The sequence below is a fragment of the Diabrotica virgifera genome, chromosome 7 (genome assembly GCF_917563875.1).
Source record: "Diabrotica virgifera virgifera chromosome 7, PGI_DIABVI_V3a".
Lineage (NCBI taxonomy): Eukaryota > Metazoa > Arthropoda > Insecta > Coleoptera > Chrysomelidae > Diabrotica > Diabrotica virgifera.
The window spans coordinates 57,956,286-57,981,508 of NC_065449.1; the positions used below are offsets into that span (position 1 = coordinate 57,956,286).

Consider the following 25,223-nt stretch of genomic DNA (forward strand, 5'->3'; position numbering starts at 1 on the left):
TTTTTTTTGATTGGAATGTGTCTGAAGATATTCAACCTCTAATCTTCACTGATGAGCCCAGAGAGGTTGAAGAGGGCGAAACACATTTCTAAGAACTGGTGTTTGGATCTTTGATTCTATTCAAATTTTTCCCAGCCCGAAGTAGTGGATGTGTGAATTATTCGTAAGGGGATTTTTCTGCATTCTCTATTTCATTTGTTTGTTTTCGTACAAGTGGTCGTCCAAACCAGTAACTTTGGATCTTTTGATCACTGAGTGTGTTTCAACGATCTACATCTTTTGTTTTCAAATTACTATTAACTCCTCCACTATAATTCGTTTATGTACAGTGAAAATAAATACTGCACTGAAGTACTCAGTATTTTAAATTTGAACGATTTGGCATATGATTAACATTTCCCTTATTCTCCAAATCCTCTCGATTTTATTACTTTTATATTCATCTTTAGGTAACAACAAAATGTGTTTTATTTTAATAAAAACAGTTTAACTTTTTCTATTTTTTATTAAACAAAATTATAGCTTATTCATTTTCTTGGCTACGTAACCTAGCGTTTCCATTTGTAACCCTAATACTCAATTGCTGAGCACGTTCTACAATATCCTTGCGTTTCTTTGATGAAACGCCGTGCGCAATTTCTGCACAATATTTGCGGTTTTGCATAAGGAGAACTTCAAGTTCCTAAAACAAACAAAAAAGATTAGAACGGATGTAATTAAAAAGAATATTTTGCTTAATTATAAATAAGAACTCAGTTAAATTTGTCGACATGTTTGCTTCAGGCGCAAATTACCAATTACATCATAGTGAATAATAAATGTTTTCTTTTCAGGCATAAAACTGAAAATTCATTTTTCTTTCAGTCTCTTTCTACTTTTTAATTTAGATGTTGATAAGCATAATATGCTTAAGCAGAAATATATTTTTTACTAATTTTACGAAAAAAAGTTATTCTTCATAAAATGCTTTGCATGGTCTAAAACTTGATGAAAATGATGAAACCATAAGGATCTCAAATTTAATACTAGGTATGCCAAAAAATATGAATTTCGCTCAAGAGTAAAATATCTATATTTCACAATATCGAAAATTGTCAATTATAAAAAATTGTTTTAAAAATAAAAAGAATGTTGAGAACTTATTTCAAATTATTATTTCACATTTTTATATATTATTTCAAATATAACTTTTAGGTCCGGTTTCACCAACAACAAATAAATCAATGAAAGCTATTCATCGAACAAAATTTATTAGACGTTTATATTTTTATTTTGTTTCAATATAATTTTGATAACTTAAAGTTAAAAACTTGCCAATTTATTCGAAGAGTAAATAGTTATTTAATAAATAAATAAGTCTTATTTGACGTTAGTAACATGGAGAAATATCAGTTTATTGGTCGAATAACTTTATTCATAGAATAAACTACTATTTGTTGTTGGTGAAACCGGTCATTAACGTTATGTTTATATGGGATTGATTAGCACACACGTTGTAATGACAATTACATATTTTACCTAAAAATATTGAATGTTTCGTGGAAATCGTTATCAAAAGAAAATTAAGAGCAATCTGTTGATAAGGTGTGTACAACCACCAATTGTTAGTCAACAAATCATACCCAAGTCAACAAATTCGTTGACTGGGATGACATATCCTCAATAATAACAATTGGCGGTTGTACACAACTCATCAACAAATTGCTTTCAATTTTCTTTTGATAATGATTTCCGGAGTGGAAATCAAAATGTTAAGTATTTTTAGATAAAATATGTAATTGTCATTACAATCTAACTAGGGCTAATCCCATATAAATTTAAGATTTAACTAAACATGCCACAAGTCAACAGTTTTACAAGCCTGATAATTTTGTTTACAGTTTCACTCTGTAAAAAAGCAATAATTATAGTTGTGGCAACAGTATGAGTGTATATAAAATGCATACAATCAGAAAAATGAAAGAATACCAATGAACTATCACATCAATCACTTATTTTGTATTTACTGTCTTTTTCTATAAAAATAACAAACGTTTGTTATAGAGAAAGATAGAAAATACAAAATAAGTGATAGATGTGATCATTCATGGATATTCTTTCAGACTGTATATTAATTTATGCATTCAAAGTAAATAACTAAATATTTACCATATTTATTTAAATAGATTTCATAAGCAGTTTTATGTTTTCAACACTTTTTGTTGTAATTTACAATTTTTTCCCATTTTTTAAAGGTTTTTTACTTTTTTTAGTTTCCATAACAGATTACATAAAAAAACCTTTTTTCAGTTTTATGGTTGTGTAAAAAAAATTTGAAAAAAATAGTACTTTCCAGATTTCTAGACTTTTAGCAAAATAACCTTTTTTGATTTTCTACATTTTTACCAAATCACTAACTGTACTGCTAAACTGCATAGCGGGGTCCAAAAAATCCAGGATCATGAATAGTTCAATGTAACTTGCTCATGTTCTTGTCTTATGACGATCCTTTGCACATAAATTCAGTTATGAGCTGACTTGACTATGACGAGAGGCATGAGATATAGTTTGCTGTGATGATTTCAGTGGAGCTGAGGGTACTTCAGCCCCAGCGTGAAGATGTTACTCATCAAGATTATGTTCCTGAACATCAATCTGACACTGACAACGAACAGAGGGAAGAGAACCCAGTACCTCACAAAGAAATATTGCCAGTATATTGGGAAGAAATGGTCATCGTTGGACCACATAGGCACCAGTACAATAGGGATGTCCAACAAGGGATAACATCGATTTACATTTGCCAAGTCCAACGAAATGTTAGTAGCACTATTGGATCTTGGAATTTACTATTTTCTCAAGAGTGACTAGTCATTGACAATTCCTAACCTCATCTAATATAAATAATACCGTTAAAAGATAAATAAACAAGGTATATTTACTTTTAATTAATATTAATAACTAATTATTAAATTATATTATACTAGGTAAATATACCTCGTATGTTTATCTATTAACATTATTATTTATATTATTAAGTGCCCAAGCGATTTGCTGACAATTTGTCACCGACAGTTACCCGCGAACGCACTTATTGTGCTGCATACATCTTCGTAAGATGAATTCTCCACAAGAGTACTAACTATTTTCCATCAATCACAATAATTTCAGAATTACAAAAATGCATCCTACAATTATTTTAATTAATATTTAATGTGTATGTTGGATTTTATTATTTATATGTATATTGCTGGGCCAAGCCGAACTCATTCTTTCTACTTCCTGTTGGTTATTTATTCCTGTAAACTCATGTTGGGTCAAAATGCATCCAATTATTTTAATCTTATGTATTTATTAAATTTTGTGGTACATCTTGGAGAGAGTACATTATTATAAACATAGTTTGAAAATAAGTCATTGTTGGTGGTTGTTTTGTCAACTCTACTGCAGAAAAAGATAAATAATATTTATTACTAAAAAAACAGTGAAGGGTTTTCGAGACCCAACTGTGCAGTATAAGTTAGAAGAAAGAGCTGTGCTGTTCTAGGGTTAAGAGAGACAATATTATGTATGCAGCCATAAAATATAATTATGCAGCATTCTTATTTTAGTTAGGTTATGATTAATAATGAAAAGAAAATACTTACTTTTACATTGTGTACCAAAACTTTTCTGAAACCAGTTGGTAGCATATGCCTAGTTTTAGAATTAGAACCATAACCAATATTTGGCATCAAATATTGTCCCTTGAAACGCCTTCTGACTCTGTTGTCAATACCCTTTGGTTTACGCCAGTTTCTCTAAAAGTATAATTTCCTGGATAAATACATGAAAACGTAATAGTCATAATTGTTTACCTTAAGTTTACCATATCTATCTGACTGATGCCTGATGAACTTCTTTGTCCTCTTTTTGATGATTTGAGGACGGTAAACTGGTCTGATTGCCATCCTGAAACTAAAAGGTAAACACTATTAAAATTTTTGATCTTCATGACTGGGATACAAACTATTTACACAATATTATTATAAAGTCGATTCTAACTTTGTATTTCAACAAAAAATTTTAAAATACTTACGGATTATAGGGAAAATTAAAAGATGATTATTCGTGTGCTACCTTTACACACGATTTTTCATTAAAAAGGAAGGTTTGGTTCGGTTTGTCAATGTCAAGTCAACTGTCAATTGTCATTGTCATTTTGTCGGCATAATTTCTTCTTTTTTCTTTTAAAATTTACAGTTGCCATAGGTGGAGCTACTAATTGGTCTGCAGGATCTAAATTATTTGGAAACAAAATTTTTTGTGTTCTGTTGGAACAAACATTTAAATAATAATGAGTAACTTTCCAACAAATGCAATACCTTGTAATTTGCAATTGATTGTATTAGATTAGATTTAACTTTCCAGCGAGCGCGCCTCTTAATAATTTAACTTCTCTTGAGCATGTCATAAAATTTACTTGTTTTTGTCAATTATTTTTTCTGTGATGTTGGAAAATTGTTATAAGAATAAAAAAATTTCTTTTACGGTATTTTAAACTAATGTTTTTTATTTTTGTTCACCAAAAAAAACGAAACACACTTAAAAAATATATTTTAAAAGAATCTGACTATTGATCAAAAACAACATTCTCATAATTATTTCAATAACTGCAAACCATCTGAATATCCATTAAACCTGAATATAACATACCAATTTACAACTTGTACATATATCGATTTCAAACGGGCGTTTGATGAAGTAGGTAGACATAAGATGTTAAAATAATTAACTATCCATGTTATAGATAACCAATAACCAATAAGTTAATTAAACTTATACGAATGACTTTGGAGGGTTCCAAAGCCATGGTGATAATAAATGGAGATATGACAGAGGCATTTCATATTGAAAATGGAGTTAGGCAAGGTGATGCCTTATCAACAACACTTTTTGATATAATTTTGGAAGCTGTTGTTAGAAAATTGGATATAAACGGCTGTATTAATACAATACCTATGCAAATATGCGGATGATGTTGCCATAATAAGCCGCAATAAAAGGGTATTAACTATTAAGCAAAAAAGCTGTAGAGCTGAAACGGAAAGCTACTACGTTTGATCTATATATAAATTAAAAAGTAAAACAAAATATATGGAGTGCACAAAGTCGAATCAACATGAGAATTTGAAGGTAGATAACCGTATCTACGAATATGCCTCAAATTTTGCCTACCTAGGCTCAATAATAAATTGGCAACAACAACAACACCAGTCAAGAAATACAAGCACGGATTCTTAGCAGCCATAAAGTGCTTTTATGTATACAAAGACTGAATAAGTTACTGAATCGCGAGTCTAAGCTCAGAATCAACAAAACAGTAATTAGACCAGTGGTCACATATAATGTGAAAAGTGGACCTTCTCAATCACTGATAAAAACCAACTGAGAATATTTGAGCGCAAAATACTAAGGAAGATATTTGGACCAACCCATTGCAGCGATGGTTCGTTGAGAATTAAAATGAACTACTAGCTGAATGAACTAATGCAGAACGCAGATATTGTTAGATTTGTAAAGTCACAAAGATTAAACTGGCTTGGTCACTTAAAAGAATTCCAGATAATCGAGATGTAAAAGTAATCCAGAGATGAAGCCCCAAGAAAATAGAACAAGAGGAACGCCCTGTAAAAGATGGATAGACGACGTAGAGGAGGATCTTAAAACCATGAACATCTGGCAGTGGCGAAGGAAAGTATTCGACAGGGACAAGGCAGAATGGAAGAACATTGTTAAGCAGACCAAGACTCACAAAAGTTTGTAGCGCCATTAGAAGAAGAAAAAGAAGAAGTCTGATGGTTGATCTGTCAAATTTTTCAGGAAAACTCTTTGATATTTAGGAACCTTCGCGGGACAGGCGTATTTGTATAAAATGTGAGAATTTATGCCGCCAATATTTATACACGGCCATCTCTATTTTATCCTATGGTTTGTTTTTAAACCAGGAGCAATAAACTCAAAAGGCAGATTCACACCCAAGAAAGTCCCTAGAAAAATCACCAAATACATATTTTTTGGTTGATCATATCGACCTTCGACGGTAATCCATAAATATTATTATTATATTAATACGTCGCTAAAGAGTTCTAAAAACAACTGTTTTTTATATAAAAGCAGACTAAAAATCTAAAAATTAAAGGAATAGCACAGAAAAAAAAATCGCTGGTTTAACTTTAACGCTGGTTTAACTGGTTTAACCTATGAAATGCCAATAGTGTCAAAATTTCCTGGTTTCTCCTGGTTTAAAAACAGAGCATAGACTCGTGTCGTTAAATTTTGTGAATACCGATTTTTTTTGTTTTTGAGATATCAAGGCCCCGTCTCACCATCAAATAATTGACAGTTATTTGATCAAACTTGACAGTTAGTGACACAAAGTGACAGTTAGTATGTATAGTTTGTGTCACTAGTCAAGTTTGACTGTCAAGTTTGATCAAATAACTGTCAATTATTTGATGGTGAGACGGGGCCTTCAAACATCTTGTGAGTACATCCTATACGTTATTAGTTTGGGAACACACCAAACCTCAAAAACCTAGAAGCTCGATGCGCTCGACTGTGTGATATGAGCGGGGAGTACGATTACGTGTCTTGTAAAATTTACAACAACGCGCCCGCTGGAAGCTTATTAGCATTTTTAGCGTTGTTACGATTCTGTGCAAATTAAAATATTTGGAATTTCTAACGAAATAACTGAGACTTAAAAATTTCCTATACACTCGTTTATACTTAACATTTTAATTGGTTTGTCCTGTTTGTAACTACTATAACAAACTTCCTATTTCTCTTCCCCATAAACTTATATTATTGTAACAAAAGAGAAATCTTGGCCGACCGCCGTATAACAGTAAACACCTCGAGAATGACGTCATCGAATGATCTAGGCCTCGGCGGAAAGGAGGAGCAACTTCTAACTGTAACAAAAACGAGCGTTCGGGTATTTATATACGACTTTATTATTTATTTATACAAGTTTACTTTACAAACTTTAGCTTAAGACTAAACTTTATTTACAAATATGCCCGTATTTATACCCAGTTGTTATTCTGGAACAATCGACGCCCATCTCTAGCTATCAGCGTGTTCCGCCTATGGGTCGTACGTTCGAGAAGTTCCTCCTCCTTTCCGCCGAGGCCTAGATCATTCGATGACGTCATTCTCGAGGTGTTTACTGTTATACGGCGGTCGGCCAAGATTTCTCTTTTGTTACACTGCTCCCCTCTTAAAATCTGAGCGTCCCGATCAGCAACTCTAGATGAAGGCCCAGGATGGCGGAATCTACACGACTCTCCAGCTCTGCATACACCCTTCAAGAAGAAATAGCAGTCTACTGTCTTTGAAGGGTATGACATCTTCGGGTTCATGCAACACACAGTAATTCGTACGCCAGTTTCTCTGAAGATCACTTCAAGCATGCTTCTCACAATCTTCCAATCCAGATTTTCTACTGCATGGCCTATTTTTGGTATAGCCAAATCTTTGATGTCATAATTACACACGATTTTCTTCAAATTAGTTAGAGCACGCCATATGTTCTCGTAGCTTGGCGTGTCCGTATAAGACTTCCTGGTCACTATATACAGCAAAGATCGAGGACCATCTTCCAATCGCAATACTCTTCCAATTTTAGGTTGTTGATTCCTTAACTCGTCCAGGCGGCCGAACTTTCTATTGAATACGGACGAGATTCCTTTAGTCATCTCGAGGTCTTGGGCAACACAGTGGGCTAGAGAGACGTTTTCTGGAACACCAAACAGATCTTGCTGAACTTCTGTGGTCACGCCGAATCTAGCACTTTTTCTTTCTGCGTAATTTGACATAAATTCCTTAAAACTTGGCTGTGGTGCATCTTTCATCTCCTGTTGGAGGACTCGGGCTTCCTCTGCTTCATTTGAGCCAGCATATGGTGCAAGACGATTTATGTGAATAACTTTTGGTTTAACGTTTGGTAACTTCTTAATTCTGTATATTACGTCATTTATTTTCTTCTTAACTTCATACGGACCTTCCCATTGTCTTTGCAGTTTAGGACACAGGCCTCGACGACGTTGTGGATTATAAAGCCAGACAAGATCACCTACTTCGAAGCTTTCATTCTTGCAGCGAGAATCATATTGATCTTTCATTCTGTCACTGGCTATCTGGATGTGTTGTCGGGCAAGTTCATGAATGTTGTTCATTCGTAACTTCAGGCGGTCTACGTATTCTTCGCCTGCAACATATTCCTCGGAAGGTCTGCAGCCAAACTCTAGGTCGCAGGGCAAACGAACTTCACGACCCAACATCAGGCAGGTTGGTGTTTGACCTGTAGTTTCATTCACGGCCGAGCGGTAGGCCATCAGGAATAAATGAATGTGTTGGTCCCAATCTTGCTGATGTTCAGATACAACTTTGGACAAGTGTTTACCCATCGTTCGGTTCATCCTCTCGACCATTCCATCTGATTGAGGATGCAGGGGTGTTGTTCTGGTCTTATTGGCACCAATCAATTTACAAACATTTTGGAAAAGAGCTGACTCAAAGTTTCGCCCTTGGTCGGAGTGGATCTCCAAGGGAACACCAAATCGGCTGAAGAATTCTTTAACAAGTACCTCTGCAACGGTAGCAGCTTCTTGATTCGGTAATGCATAGGCCTCGGTCCATTTCGTAAAATAGTCCATGGCTACCAGAATGTATTTATTTCCAGCATCGGTTTCTGGAAATGGACCTGCAATGTCGATTGCTACTCTTTCCATAGGACTTCCAACATTGTACTGTCTCATGAGTGCTCTCTTTTGCATCTGATTACTTAATACTCTCCGTATCATTTCCTCCAGACGTGCATCGTTGTGTTCGTCACTTTCTTCAATGGTTCTTACTCTATGGCCTCGTGAAGTTTGACTAGCCGTTTCGTGTTCCAATGCAATAGCAAGTGCTTCATCTAAAACTTTCGGCCTTGCTAGTCGTAAAGCTTTCTGTAGTTTATTATCTTTCAGTCCATTGACGAAGGTATCTACTGCAATTTCTTCTAAAACGCTGTCTGGCACCTCTGGATAAGCCAACCACACCACACGAGCCACGTCTGCTTCAAATTCTTGCAGATTCTCACTTGCTCGTTGACTTCTACTTCGCAGTTGTGCTTTGTATACTTGTTGTAGATGGGCATCTCCATAGCGTTTTTCTAGACGAGTGAACAAGGTCTGGTAACAATTTTCTTGACCCTTAGGAATTGATCTTAATATATCTGCAGCATCACCTCGCAAAGCAGCAGTCAAGGAAACAGCCTTTTCCTGTTCGGTCCAAAGATTGGCGGTCGCAAATGGTGGTAATTTGAATCTCATATTATGCGACATTTCGTCTCTCGGTAGTTCATCTTTCACTACAGGATCTAAAGCTACTGCATTAACTGACGGTTGCACTTTTGTATCGGTTATCATGCTTTCTAATTCTTTGATCTTCTCTTCTACGGCCAAAACTACTGCATTAACTGAAGGTAGAACTTTCGTATTGGTTACCATAGTCTCTAGTTGTTTGATCTTCTCTTCTAACGTTTCTTTATTGTCGTCTACACTTTTCTGTATCTTATCGAATGTTCTAGAAAATTCTTCAAATTTCTCATTGTTCTGTTTACAAACTTCTTCAAGTTTTTCGTTGTTTTGTCTACAGACCTCTTTAAAAGTTTCATCAATCTTTTGAGAAGTCTCGTCGAATCTTTTAGCAACGTTTTCGAATTTCTCGTCGCTTTTTCTAGAAGTTTCATCGATCGTTTCAGAAACAGTTTTTAATTTCGATAAGATTGCTTGTTCTGCTGACTGGAAGTGGAACATCTTTGGGTCTTCTCCGTTCTTCGTGAGGACATCCTCGAGTCGTGCTTGTAGGACTATCTTGAGCCCACTGCTGTCCAGATCCCGTTCCTCTAGCTGTTCACGGAGCTGTTTTACTGTAAGTTCTTGTAGCAACATCTTTGGTCGGCACACATGTACTTTCCAAAATGTCTTTTAACAGTCTTTCCGAATACCGAACAATCAACGCACTTTAACTATTCCCGACGAATAAAGTCCAAAAGTCTTTTGAAATCTTTCCGAATATCGAACAATTAACGCACTCCGGTTATTCCCGACGAATAAAGTTCAAAAGTCTTTTAAAGTCTCTCTGTAATTCACTTATTTATATCGCACTAAGTTTACCGAACACCGACACCAACTGTAACAAAAACGAGCGTTCGGGTATTTATATACGACTTTATTATTTATTTATACAAGTTTACTTTACAAACTTTAGCTTAAGACTAAACTTTATTTACAAATATGCCCGTATTTATACCCAGTTGTTATTCTGGAACAATCGACGCCCATCTCTAGCTATCAGCGTGTTCCGCCTACGGGTCGTACGTTCGAGAAGTTCCTCCTCCTTTCCGCCGAGGCCTAGATCATTCGATGACGTCATTCTCGAGGTGTTTACTGTTATACGGCGGTCGGCCAAGATTTCTCTTTTGTTACATTATATTGAGACTTCTGAGCTTCACCGATGAGGCATAAGGATGCTGAAATAGCTATATGGAGATGGTGGTCCAACTCTGAATCAAATATAAACAAAACCTGCCTTGATCTTTTTTATCTTTATATTATATACAGTTTAGTTCTAGCAGCCGTAGAGGTAACATCGTTTAATAGTGGCTTGTGAATTTAACCAATATAAGTTAAAAGTTAAACAGTTTTTATTGTAAACACAACTGTAAGTAGAAAAACTTAATTTTTAAAAAAGAAATACAATTTACATTTCAACGTTCTACTCAATCGAAACCAGAATATTGCCTTAGAACAGTTGAATAGTTTTTACTATAAACACACCTGTAAGGAGAAAAACCCAATTTTTAAACAAGAAATACAATCTACATTTCAGCGATCTACTTAATTGAAACTTGAGTATTGCCTTAGACAAAAACTTAAGTAATTAGTGGTACCTTTACGGTTAATATTACTATAATGGATTTAAATTGTCAGGCATGCCATAAAATTATAACACCGACAGATGGTAGCAAACTGGAATGTTCTGGATGCAAAACAACATGGCACGGTGTTTGTGCTCAACCTCAACCCTTAAATTTTTCACCTGCAACCTTGTTGACATGGAAGTGTCAAAATTGTACCACAGAAGCAGATGCTAGCACAATGCACTTCAACGCAATTATGGCTCAGCTTGCTAATTTAAGTAACGCTATCGCAACATGTAACACTCGAATGTCTGACTTACATAATTTAGTAAATTCTCAGTCGACAAAAATTGACGCTTGCATCTCGGAAATAGCGGTTCTAAGAAGAGAAAACGAACAGCTAAAAATTAAAATCCAGAAAATAGAATCCTCTCCTCCCGAAAATATCCTTATAGAGCTGGCTGATAGAAAACAAAGGGAAAAAAATGTTTTGCTCATGGGTGTTCCAGAAAATACAGAATCCGATGAAGTTAATGCACAACAAATATTAAATCAGGTAGCTCCTAACTTACAAATAGCTTCGCATCGCCGGCTTGGCTTTCCTCGCCAAGATATGAAACCAAGGCCGCTGAAAGTTACTATGATGTCCAGTGAAGATGCCCTTTTTGTTCTTAAAAATAAATCTAAACTGAATCAAAACTCAAACTCAAACATATACATAAAACAAGATCTGACACCTTGCCAGTCAAAATATCTAGCTGAATTACGAACAGAGCTACAAAGTCGTATAGATAATGGGGAGAAAAATTTAACGATTAGATACATAAACAAAATACCTAGAATTACTACAAGAGGAACAACCAAACGTGATAGAGAGGAACAGGAATCACCTAGACGTGAAAAGGGACTCAAGACTTCAAAGCCTGCTTTATGTGGGGCAAACTCATCTGTACCTGAATAGCAATCATTCAAAATAGTATTTTGGAACTGTCAAGGATTTGCCAATCTGGATGAATTTGTTAGAGATTACGATGATTTTTCGGTTTTATGTCTTACTGAAACATGGCTACTTAATGAGTGTAATAATTTGTCAATTGTTTTGTCATCCTATAATGTTATAAGTAGTCCTGCTTCGAAAGAGAAATCCGTGGGCAGAGCAAGCGGTGGTATCTACATATTTTATAAAAATGTATACAACTGTGTAATTTTAGAAAAAACACCGTGGTGGCTATTTTGCAGACTGGTTTCTCCTTCGGAAGAGTCTATTATTATTTGCACAGTATATTTTAAACCGTCCTTAGATATTGTGTATATTCTAGAACTTTTTCAAGTATCTCTGTCGGAAATTCTAGAAAACCATTTCGATGTTCCGCTTCTAATCGGCGGTGACTTTAACAGTAGAATATCAGATATTGGAGAAGTTCCGCCAGAGATGCTGGAGGGCACAAATCTATCGGAGTATCGTCTAAGCAATGACATGGTTTTAAATACTAAGGGGCGCCATATTATTGACTTCATGAACACCAACTCTTTCTGTCTACTTAATGGGAGGACTGAGTCTGATACACCGGCACAATTTACTCACATTAGCAAAGCTGGAAATAGTGTAATTGACTTAGCATTTATCCAGAACAGTGCAATACCTATTATCCAAGATTTATGTGTAATGAACCATAACAGCCCTTCTGACCACTTTGGTATACTGGTAACTTGCGTTTCCGACTTTTTTCGAGAAAGTCGTTTCAAAAAAGCACTTCCTATACAAAAAAAAACTATATATCAATGGAATACTGACCTTGCCTTTTTCTATAAAATTTCTATGCAACATTCGAATAAAACGTCTCTTTCTATAAATATTGATGCACAGGAACTATACAATAATCTAATGTCAGCAATTAAAGAAACTGCTTCGCAATTACAACTTTGTAAAGAAAAATCTTTCCCGTTGTGTATCAGGCAAAGTCCTCCATGGTTTGATCATGAATGTACCTCAGCTAAAAACAACATGAAACAAAGCCTCAAAACAGCTAAATCAAATAACTTCCGCGACCCCTATAAAACAAATTTTTTGACATCAAAAAAAGCCTATAGACAAATAATTAAAAAGAAAAAACATATATATTTTCATAACCTGTATTCTCAACTTGCAAACAGCAGGGACTCCAAAACATTCTGGTCAGTGATTAGGAAATTTCGGAAAAATCACAATACTTCTTTTATCGATGTAGACGTATGGGAGCAATTTTATTCGAATATATATCCCCCAAAACTATATCATAATGCCCGTTTTTTTGATGCAAGACATCCCATTTTTGACGCTATTATAACCAGTGACGAAATATATAGAGTCCTAAATAACTGTCCCAATCGTAAAGCACCTGGAACTGACCATATTTCTTATGAATTCTTTAAAAATCTTCCAAATAATTGGATACTGTATTTAACGGGCATGTTTAATAGAATACTGGAAACAACCATTACGCCGCATAACTGGAGTGAAGTCATTTTTACTATGATATTTAAAAAGGGCAACAGAGATGATCCAGCAAACTATAGAGGTATTGCCTTACTTAATTGTGTTGAAAAAATATTTACTAATATTTTGTTAAACAGACTCAGAGATTGGGTTGAAGTAAATAATGTTCTTCCCGAATGTCAGTCGGGTTTCAGGGGATCAAGGGGTTGCATTGATAATGTATTCACCCTCACTTCTGCTGTACAACTGCAACTACGACTGAAAAAACGCAAAGTGTACGCTGCCTTTGTAGATTATAAGCGGGCTTTTGACTCCATTATCCATCATTTGCTGTGGCAAAAGCTATTTGGCCTTGGGGTGAGTTCTAAAATAATAGCCATTTTGAAAAACATTTATGATAATGCTAGGATGTACATCAAAACTCCAAACGGCTACACAAGACCATTTGATATTTCAACAGGAGTCTTACAGGGTGAACCTTTGAGTCCACTATTATTTAGTTTATTTATTGCGGATATAGAACAGTTTTTTATTAGTCAAGGATCACAAGGTATCTCCATTGATAGCCAAAATCAAATAATAATGCTATTGTATGCTGATGATTTGGTCATTCTTTGTGACTCGGAAGTTGAACTCGGTAAAAATTTAAGTTATCTAGAAAAATACAGTGACAAAAACCAGCTAACTGTAAATGTTGGCAAAACCAAAATTCTTCCATTTGCCCGAAGCGGTCAAATTGGCAATAAAGGCGTTAAGTTCCTATATAAGAATGAAAAAATAGAAGTTGTTAACAAATTTGTATATCTTGGAGTCACCCTAACCACAACATCACTTTTTAAAGCAATGGCCGATACAACAGTGGAAAGAGCAAAACACGCAATTGGTAACGTGATAGGTTTAATGGCTAAAACCAAAATGAATTCTTGGACATCTCGTGTGCAACTTTTCGATTCGCTAGTTCAAAGCCTTGTTATGAACTGTGTGCCCGTTTGGGGAATGAGATATGCTGACCAGTTAGAAAGAATACAAATAACTTTCTTTAAAAAACTTTTACATCTCAGTATCAATACACCTGATTATGCTGTTAGGTTGGAGACAGGAAGAGTAAAAATTTCTTTTACTATTTTCAAGCTAACTTTAAATTGGCTTATCAAGCTATCGCAAATGCATGATTTAAGACTTCCTCTTATTTGTTTTCTGCGTCAGCTTCAAATTTCTTCAGCAAATAATTCAATAAATACGAACAGATACAACTGGGTTTCACAGTTTAAGCAATATTTTCAAATATTAGATTATGAATTTTCTTGGGATGAAAACATCTCTGATTGGCTATTAAAAAACAAGAAAAGCATGTTAAAAAAGTATATGGATATGCTTCATCAAGAAGACATTCAAGCAGTCTCCATGTCAACATTCTCAACTATTTACAAACATTTATCCGTAGATACCTCAGTACAGAAATATCTGGAATTTCAAATTCCCATAAAATACATTCGTGCCATGGCGCAACTTCGAACATCTAATCGCCATGTGTTAAAATTTACCTATAATGGTATAACATATCATATACGACCATCTGAAATCTGTACTATTTGTAACACAAACAAGTTGGAAACTCTTGAACATTTACTGTTTGAATGTCCCATTTACAGTTCAATGAAACTGGTTAATATGGCCCCCCTTAATAATTGCACCGACCTTATTGGTTGTCTTAATAATGTAACTATAATATCTCTGAAAGCAATTTCAATATATATTTGGAATATCATAAAACTTAGATCTTTTGTTTTAAATGAATAAGCTTCAGTTTCTCCTTCATTGGTGTTTATTTAAGAAAACAAGTCTCCATTTCAGTTAGTAATAGCGATTAACTTTTGTTTAAATTTGTTAATAGTTACTTATGTTCTAGACTAGTTGTTAGTTATATTCTGTACTTCAGTTTCTCCTTCATTGGTGTTTATTAAAAAAACCAAGTTCTCCATTTCAGTTAGTGATAGCGCTTAACTTTTGTTTAAATTTGTTAATAGTTATTTATGTTCTAGACTAGTTGTTAGTTATATTCTGTACTTACTAAACTCATTGTTATAAAACTGTAGTTTTTAAAAACAATAAATGTCTATCTATCTATCTATCTTCAGTTATCATACTCGATTTTGGATGCTGGTCAGATACTACTTGTCAATACGTTTCAAATTCATGTTTAGTGATCAACATCAGGTAAACCGTTCAGAAGTTATAGAGCTCCAAAAGTATAATTAGTCCAGGAACTGAAATTTTTCACTTCGCAATTTTTACAGAATGGATAGATTTGCTTGAAAATTTGACAATTGACAATCCACAAGTAGTGGATAGTCCAAAGATCAAAATCTATATGATGCCGAAAGACGCTTTTACCATGGGGTGGTTGCCACCTCATCTCGAGGGTGGAAATTTTTTATTATATTTTGACCGCAAATGCTGGTAAAAATATTAATTATAAGCAAAAAATGTTCATTATACATTTTTTTGATAAAATTAATAGTTTTCGATTTATTGGTTATCGAAGCTGTTAGTTTTATATCGAAAAAATTACCAGAGAACGGCAGTTCTCGCCAGTGGCGCAGAAATACACCCCCTACACGCGACACTATTATATACACGAAATTTTCAATTTTCTAAATCTGACTGAATTGAAAATTGTGCCAACTCCCATCTTCAAGTTCAGAAAAAGACTCACCCATTCATATGTCAACCATCCATTTTGGTCCAAGGGTGTCGATTTTACGGCCCTTCCTATTTAGGTCTGTTTTTCGTTCTGGCCCCCAAAATTCCCAAAAACTTCAAAAATTTAATTCCGACCTTTGCGGCTTCTAACAGTACTGATCATTATCTTTCCAACGCATGTCTAATTTTGAAAATCGGTTATACCATTCAAAAGTTATAGAGCTTAGAAATGTGACTTAATTTTTATTTAAAAAAGGGAAAATGTTTGTGGATATACAGGGTGTAACAAAAATACAGGTCATAAATTTAATGGCATATTCTGTGACCAAAAATAGTTCGACTGAACCTAACTTACCTTAGTACAAATATGCACGGAAAAAGAGTTACAGCCCTTTGAAGTTACAAAATGAAAATCGATTTTTTCCAATATATCGAAAACTATTAGAGATTTTTTATTGAAAATGGACATGTGGTATTCTTATGGCAGTAGTATTTTAAGAGAAAATGATAATCAAATTTGGACACCCCATAAAAATTTTATGGGGGTTTGGTTTCTTTAAACCCCCCCAAACTTTTGTGTACGTTGCAATTTAATTATTATTGTAGCGCCATTAGTTAAACACAAATTTTTAAAAACTTTTTTGTCTCTTAGTACTTTTTCCAAAAGTCAGTTTTTATCGAGATATTTGAATATTTGTCAAATCCACCACATATTTGTATATGGTAAAGTACGATTATGGAGACTTGGTAATAATATGAAAATTTATTTATGAGTTACATTTTTAAGTATATTTTTAACCATATTAAAAAAGAAGCCATATCTCGATAAAAGATGCTTTATCAAAAAAATACAAAGAGGCAAAAAAGTTTTAAAAACACTGTGTTTAACTAATGGTACCGCACTAATAGTTTAATTGGAACGTACACAAACATTTGGGGGGTTTAAAGGAACAAAACCCTCATAAATTTTTTACGTAAACATATTAAAAAAGAAGCCGCAACTCGATAAAAACTGCCTTATCGAAAAAATACCAAGAGGCAAAAAAGATTTAAAAATATTGAATTTAACTAATGGCACCACAATAATAATTTATTTGGAACGGACACAAAAGTTTGGGGAGGTTTAAGGGAACAAAACCCCCATAAAATTTTTATGGGGTGCACAAATTTCACTTTAATTTTTCTTTAACATGTTCCTTCCATAAGAATGCCACATGTCCATTTTCAACAAAAAATCTCGATATGGTTTTCGATATATTCAAAAAAATCGATTTTCATTTTGTAACTTCAAAGGGCTGTAACTTCTTTTGTGTGCATATTTGTACTAAGGTAAGTTAGGTTCATTCGAACTATTTGTGGTCCCAGAATATGTGGTTTAATTTATGACCTGTATTTTTGTTACACCCTGTATATGTATGTGTGTTTGAAAGTTAAACCGATTTGATATTTTTCCTCTGTGTTTGAAGAGGGGGTCAGGGCCGATTTAGAACCGGTGTAGTTTGTGACTTTTGACCACCCATAAGCCAGCTATAGGACTTGGTAGGTACAAAACGGCATATGTTCTGGGGGTATATATATATTCGGATCAAGAAGAGCCAGGAGAACCGCAAATACATGAAATTAATAGTGTTGACTTAAGCTTTCAAATGGTGTCTAAGCCGTCAGAATCAGACATACACACGGCTCAGTATAGCCGAAAAACTGAAAAACTAAACTTTGAAAATTTTGGTTTTTCGACAATTACTCAACATTTCAACCTACAAATTGCGCCAATAACTTAGCGTTTATAGAAGTACTCCAGACGAATTTAACGGTGTATACCTCATATCCCGGAAAATTTGAATTTTTTAGGTTATAGGCTTCATAAGTATGATAAAATCTATTTCCTGTGGGAAAGACGATTTCTCAAGCTCAATAATTCCTGTAATAGCTTCAATTTTCATACTTGACCTTAGATCCATCAGATACTACTGGTCAATACGTTTCAAACTCATGTTTACTGATCAAAATCGGTTAAGCCGTTTAGAAGTTTTTAAGCTACAAAAGTATAATCCAATTAACGATTATTCCCGAAATGGTTTATGTAGTTGTAGTGGTTACGACGCTAAATTTGATCTGGCAACGGACAATCCGACTTCATTTACCGGCCATCTCAATTTTTTTTTCAATCTATTTCGAATAAAAAAAAAATATAGTGTACATTCGATGGACACTAGATCATTTGGGAGATAATGCAACAAAGGTGACCATTTATAAAGCTTGACGTGTAATAGAGGAACATTGCATTCAACTTCGTACATTTAATTTATAAATAACTTTGAAAAACTCCTGATACAAGAATAAAAAACCGCTAAACGCCGTAAAAATGAGTGGCGCATAAAATATTCCAGCTACAAAAGATCTGATATGAATATTACGTGGCGCGAAAATGGATTTTCATTTGATGCAAAACAAAATTCTAGTTTTATTTTAAAAGATTTTTCCATAATATTTGCTAAATTTGAAGTAAACGCGCCACAAAAGAGTTTCAAATTTCAAACTGTATCAGAGTTACTCTTTTGTGGCGCGTTTACTTCAAATTTTGCAAATATTATGGAAAAATCTTTTAAAATAAAACTAGAATTTTGTTTTGCATCAAATGAAAATCCATTTTCGCGCCACGTAATATTCATATCAGATCTTTTGTAGCTGGAATATTTTATGCGCCACTCATTTTTACGGCGTTTAGCGGTTTTTTATTCTTGTACATACATACAAACATTTTCCCTTTTTTAAATAAAAATTGAGTCATACTTCTGAGCTCGATAGCTTTTGAATGGTATAACCGATTTTCAAAATTAAACATGCGTTGTTCTGTGCTATCAGAAGCGGCAAAGGTCGGGCTTAAGTCTTTGAAATTTTTGAGAGTTTTGGGGACGAGAACGAAAAACAGACTCTAAATGGGAAGAGCCGTAAAATCTACATCCTTGGACTAAAATGGAGATGTAACATATGGATGGACGAGTCTTCTCCTATACTTTAAGATGGGATTTGGCCCAATTTTCAATTCAGTCAGGTTTATAAAATCGAAAATTTCGTGTATATATAGTGTCGCTTGTAGGAGTGTTGTGCGCCACTGGTGAGAACTACCGTTCTCTGTGGATATGTGGATATTTAATGCGTTGATATTTCTAGGAAATTGTCTTAGTGATTACTAAATATTTTCCATCACTACTTGATCATTTCCATTACTTACAACAGGATACAAAAAACGGAAATTTTTGAACATGACTTAGGAACTGAAGATACAACACATACCTATTTACGTAATATTTAAATACCTATTTACTTAAAATGCTATTATCCGAACAATACAAATTTTATAAACAATTAATGTCATTAAAATACTGTCTGTATCAATTAACGAAAATATTAATTATAGACCGGCACCAAAAGAATTTTATTTGGTTAATTAGAATAGGCACTGGAAAACTTTTGGATGAGTTAGAAACCATGTACTTAAATTAACTTTGCACAAATTATTAGTGTGAACAAACGTCAACGAAATCAAAAATGATCCCCAAGTGGGAATTGTGTTATAATGGTGATATCATCAATAGCTTCTCCATCTAAAAAAATTAAATGTATGGGTGTATTAGGTGTATGCTCGCCCCCGTTAGGTAAATTGTTCCGATTCGTTTTTTTTGCACAGACTTACTCAAAAAGAGGTCCTTATAACGAATCCACAAGGTACCTAGAAGAACGATCATATAAGCCGATTTTTTTTAATAAAACTTCAACAGGAATCTTATGATTATTGCTATCTGATCAATCAATGATCAATAAGCAAGTTAGTTCTAACTACAAAATATTACAAAAAACATATCTAAGGTCATATTCAGCAATAATCTTTCGGCTCTAATACATAATAGCACTACTAGCTAACGTGTACACTATAGCCGCCATTAATTTAAATTTGTCCACCATCCCATTAATTTAAATTATTTATTAACATTAGAAAATAATGAGTTGGTATACCGACTATTTTATAAACATATTTTAGATATTAAGCTTAAATTGTAATTGTAAAATATAGAGTAAGTATTTCTTGTAAATTGTTATATGTTAAAAGAAAAAGAAAAGAAAAGAAAAGAAAAAAAAAAGAAAAGAAATATAAAAAAAAAATAATAAAATAAAAATAAAAAAAAAATAAAAAAAAAAATAAAAAAAAAAAAATAATAAAAAAAAAAGAAAGAAAAAATATAAAAAAAGATATATAAAAAAAATAGAAAAAAAAAATATAATAATTAAAAAAATATAAAAAAAATATGTAGATAAAAATGAATGACGAACTTGGACAGTCCATAGTAAAATAGCTTTCGAATGAAGTAGAGGGCTAAAGAAGAATGTTGCAGTTTTTGCTGTGGAACTCTGAGAACATCATTTGGAAAAAAATTAATAAAAATATATATATATAAAAAATTATTAAAAAAAAATACAAAAATAATTATTTATTAGTAGAATTGTTTATTATATTAGTATTAGTTTTAGGATAAGATACGAAAAAATGACTAATAAAATAAAAAATAGTAAAATTGGCGAATGGATTTAGTGTCCGCAGTCATATAAACCCAAACAAACAACACTATAGCCGCACTTTGCTCTGCTTTTTCACTTAACGCACTTATTTAACTTAGCACTAACTCAAACGGCTTCGTTCTCGTAAGTCTTCTTATCTGGTTGGCGTTGTCTAGGAGATTGATGGCCTCGACATTCACATGGTTGGAGAGTCCTTGTTCATGACTCTCGGCAAACTTACTTATTGTCTGACTAACGTATCCATCTGGACGTCTCGATGAAGATCACAGTTTCTGAAGTACCATGGCGCTTTGACGATGTTCCTAACACTTTATTCTGGTATCGTTGTATGATTTGGATGTTACTTTCTTTTGTACAGCCCCATAACTGTATCCCATATGTCCATGTTGGTTTAAGGACTTGCTTATACAATAACAATTTGTTATAAGTAGACAGAGTGGATTTTGCCCATTAACCAGTACATCTTTCTGAACTTAATTTGTAATTCTTCCTTTTTTTCCTTGATATGCGCTTTCCAACGTAGCTTTGAATCTAATGTCATACCTAAAGATTTTGCCGTATTTGCATAAGGTATTTGGTGTCTATTTATACTGACTGGGATATATTGTTCTCTTTTGTTAGTAAAATTACCATGAACAGATTTTGTTTCATTCAATTTGATACGCCATCGCCTGGTCCAGATATTAATTTATTCAACAGAGTTTTGTAGCATAGTTGCTGCTTCCTCGTGCTTTTGTCCGACTGCTACAATGCCTGTGTTGTCTGCAAATGTCGCAATTGTGTTTGGTTCTAATGATGGGATATCGCTGGTATAGAGCAGATATAGCACTGGCCCTAGGACACTTCCTTGTGGAACTCCAGCTTTAACTTCTCTTAATTCTGAATATGCTTCCTCATTTTTAACTCGAAAGTATCTGTCGGATATATATGATTCTAGGAGTTCAGAATATTGTTTTGGTAAGTAGCATCTCCTTTTGTGATATAATCCCTCATGCCACACTTTGTCAAAAGCCTGCGCTACATCAAGAAAAATTGCAGAACAGACTTTTCGTTCTTCTAGAGCTTTTTCTACTATACCTGTTATTCTATGCACCTGATCTATCGTTGAGTGGCTTTGTCTAAACCCAAACTGATGATTAGGAATTAGATTTTTTGCTGTATAATTGGTTTTAGTCTCTTCAAGAGTAGTTTTTCATATAATTTCGACATGACAGGCAACAGTGAAATAGGCCTATATGAAGAAGCTTCTTGTAGTGTTTTCCTGTTTTTAATGTCATTATAATTTCTGCCACCTTCCATATCTTTGGTACATACCTCAACCTAAAGGAAGCATTTATAATATGTGTTAATTTTATTATGGCTCTCCTTGGTAATTACTTTAACACTTCTCCAGTGATAAGATCATATAAGCCGAATGACAACAAAAAATATAGTAGTGAAGATGGCAAGGGACGGTTTTCCAATAGGAGGACGATCGATGGGAAGACCACGAAAACAGTGGAACTTACTGAAGCCACATTGAAAAAAACAGAGTCATATCCACACAAAAAGAAAAAGAACAAGAACTAGAACGAGAAAAAATCTAAAAATCGCACAACTTATACCACCTTACCCAAAACTAAAATATTTCTGAAATAAATTTCGACTCGGTTCAAGTTCTTTGTTTAACCCAGGTATGACAATACCAAAAGGCACCGTTAGAAAAATATTCCAATTTACGGTTCAGAGAACCGGTATGAATCGAGTCTGTGTACTCTAATACAGAGTGTATCATTAGTAAAATAAGAAAATATACGGTTTCGTTTTGATTCAGATCTGTCTCCCTCCATCCTCCGATAGTACTACTTCTAGGTCTACCTGTTATCAGGAGGCTCTGAGGAAGACAAGCAGAGCAGACCTCAGAGCATCCTTGACAACAGGTAGACCTAGAAATAGTATCGGAGGATGGAGAGAGACAGATTTGAATCAAAACGAAACCGTAGATTTCCTGATTTTAAAATATTTCTACTAGGATAAGAACGCTCCACTTCCTCTCATTGTTTTAGGGATATTTCGCCAATGCTTGGTGGATCACGTTGTCAGCTATCTGGCGGGGTACAGATTTTTATATTCAGTCTCTTGTTTGTCCTAGTCTATTTTTTCGGGGCCTTTCCTGCACTCTCTACACTTTATTTTATAAATTCCGAAAAGTCACGAAATATTCGACCATCCCGCTTCTAACATGACATAAATTTATTTTTCTCCGTCTATGGAATTTGTTCTTCACCTTCACCATCGTTGCAAACTTCACACAGTTTGTAAACGATAACTAAACGTTGTTTTTGACTGTTTTGAGGTTATTTAATTAAATTAACAAAACATTAAACACATAACACATTAAGTATTTACCTTTAAGGATTAAGAAAAAAGGTAAGACGATCATTTTTACTTTATAATTCATAGGCAGTCCGGCAGTCCTGACGGCAAGGTATAAACTAGCAAAGGCGCCCTTCGGTTTTTTTAAATTAGTGTTTTGTATAGCATCAGTAGAAAAAACCTCATTTTGGCTCCCCCAAAACAGGGGCGCTCGCCTGCAGTGATTCCCTTGCAGTTTAATAGATAGAAGTTAACTCAACATTTATGTATATAGTGGAACCCCGATAAGTCGGCCTCCGATAACCCGGAAGTCCGGCTAACCCGGACCGATTTTCATTAGACAAAACAAACATTTCTTCTCTTTGACTGAGTTTTTTACCAAGAAATAAACAATACCGTATCTTTATACCACTGTATGTAATTTAGATGTATTGTGTATATGTATTTCATGTTTTTGCAATTATAATGTGTATTTGTTTATTATTTATATTTGTTGTATTAATTTTTACCATATTCTCTGGCTAACCTGGATTTTCGATAACCCAGATCGGCTGAGGTCCCTATTAATCCGACTTATCGAGGTTCCACTCTACTTGCCATTGTTATTTCAGAAACCTTATCCTAACTTTATTACAGAGTCATGTGTATTTGAATGGTGTGATTAAGTTTCCGACACAGGTAGAAATTAATAAATTTTAATCTATTATCCTGTCAATTTATTATATACTAAATTGGCTCTATCGAGATTCACTTTGACACTGACGTTAGTAATTTCTTTTTTGGGAAGTTCAGTTGTCAGAAGTGATTGGAAATTACTACACAACCAACGCACCTGCTCATAGCCAATATTATTAATAGTAAACAGACATAAAAATAACATAAACCTTACGCCAATCAATAATAATTATTTATTTACACCACTATACGCTCTGAGCTTCGCTGGTGTCACTCCTGGCGGATTACTAATTCAACTTTCACCAGTAATTTTTAAATTTATTATTTAATTGTTATCACTTAATATTTACAACGCTAGAAAGTAATTAAATTATAACAGATTTTTTTAAGATTTTGCTAATCATTTTGACGTTCTATTGATGAAATATTAATTTCTTACTTTGAATACTTTCACAATTATCGTGTAGATGGCGCTAGATTAATTTATAATTACATATTACAGTACATTAAAAAAACGTAAATTCAGTATTTAAAACGTAAGTATATTTAAGGTAAAAATATATACCACAGCTTTGACCAACTAATATTTTTTATAATTAATGTTTTTAATTTTAATTTTAAATTAATCACTTTGACATTTATGTCAAATTTCCAGTAAACGTTTACAGATTTGCCACTACTGGCGCTCGCGAATTTATAAATATCCCCTCTACGTACGAGCTCACAGCGTATAATGTATTGATAACAAATGAGAAAATTATTTATTGTACAAAATAAAAATATTTTGTAGAAATAAACTCCACAATATTTTATGAGATTAGTAGACACTCCCACTATTTCTAATAATTCTTCTTTTTTTAATGAAAGATTAAGTTGATTTTAGCAGTTAATAGTGTGAGGTGGGAATTTTTGTGTTGTATGTTTCCTATTCCGAATGTGTCAAAGTGAATCTCGGTAGAGCAAATTCAGTATACCTCTGCTATTCAGTATATTTACCTCTCAAAACTTAAGGACGAAATTCAAATACAAATGACTTTGTAATAGGATTAAGATTTAGATTTTCTAAAATAACTTGATGGCAAGTATACCTGAAATATGAAGCATTTTATAGTTATTTTATATTAATATGTTTTTCTATAGGATAATAATAATCTTTACAATTAATTAATCTTTACAATTCATTTGTAATCGTAAGTAGATTCATCATTCAGGTTATTAAATAATAAAAGATGAATTGTCACTAAAAAATATAAAGGCTCACATAGTAAAATCGATTTAAATTAATTTGTGTACATATATGTAAAAATATGAAGAAGGATTTTTAGACATAATCCAACACACTACATAGTGTACGGCACCAGTAGAAGAAGTAAAAATATTGGCCAATAAGTCAGGGTTCTGACTGTTGTTCTAGTTCAGGATTTTCATAAGTTTTTCTCTTGTACAGCTCATATTGTTCTATTTCAGTCTCTTGGTACTTTCACCCACTTCAACTCGTGCCAA

The 25,223-nt window shown here is 33.6% G+C and overlaps 2 protein-coding genes across 2 annotated transcripts in view; one reads left to right on the forward strand and one right to left on the reverse strand.

Annotated features, from left to right (window-relative positions):
* Positions 1–485: 485 nt before the first annotated feature.
* Positions 486–4,190, reverse strand: LOC114335357 (60S ribosomal protein L32). Its single transcript, XM_028285585.2, has 4 exons — positions 4,058–4,190; positions 3,837–3,936; positions 3,627–3,779; positions 486–682 (listed from the first exon to the last, which is right to left on the reverse strand). Exons 2-4 carry the CDS (start codon positions 3,927–3,929, stop codon positions 524–526), a joined length of 405 nt encoding a protein of 134 aa, XP_028141386.1. The 5' UTR covers positions 3,930–3,936; positions 4,058–4,190; the 3' UTR covers positions 486–523.
* Positions 4,191–22,981: 18,791 nt separating this feature from the next.
* Positions 22,982–25,223, forward strand: part of LOC114335352 (116 kDa U5 small nuclear ribonucleoprotein component) — a 73,025-nt gene continuing 70,783 nt past the window's right edge. The window contains exon 1 of the mRNA XM_050655612.1: positions 22,982–23,099. The gene's annotated coding sequence lies outside the window, so the exon portion shown is untranslated. The remainder of the gene's footprint in view (positions 23,100–25,223) is intronic.

Excerpts from the sequence above, each read along its gene's own strand:
- LOC114335357 (XM_028285585.2), bottom strand. The coding sequence starts at position 3,929 with ATGGCAATCAGACCAGTTTACCGTCCTCAAATCATCAAAAAGAGGACA. Across the intron at positions 3,780-3,836 it reads ATAGATATGGTAAACTTAAG|AGAAACTGGCGTAAACCAAA; the intron begins GTAAACAATTAT and ends TTATACTTTTAG. Across the intron at positions 683-3,626 it reads TTTTGGTACACAATGTAAAA|GAACTTGAAGTTCTCCTTAT; the intron begins GTAAGTATTTTC and ends TGTTTGTTTTAG.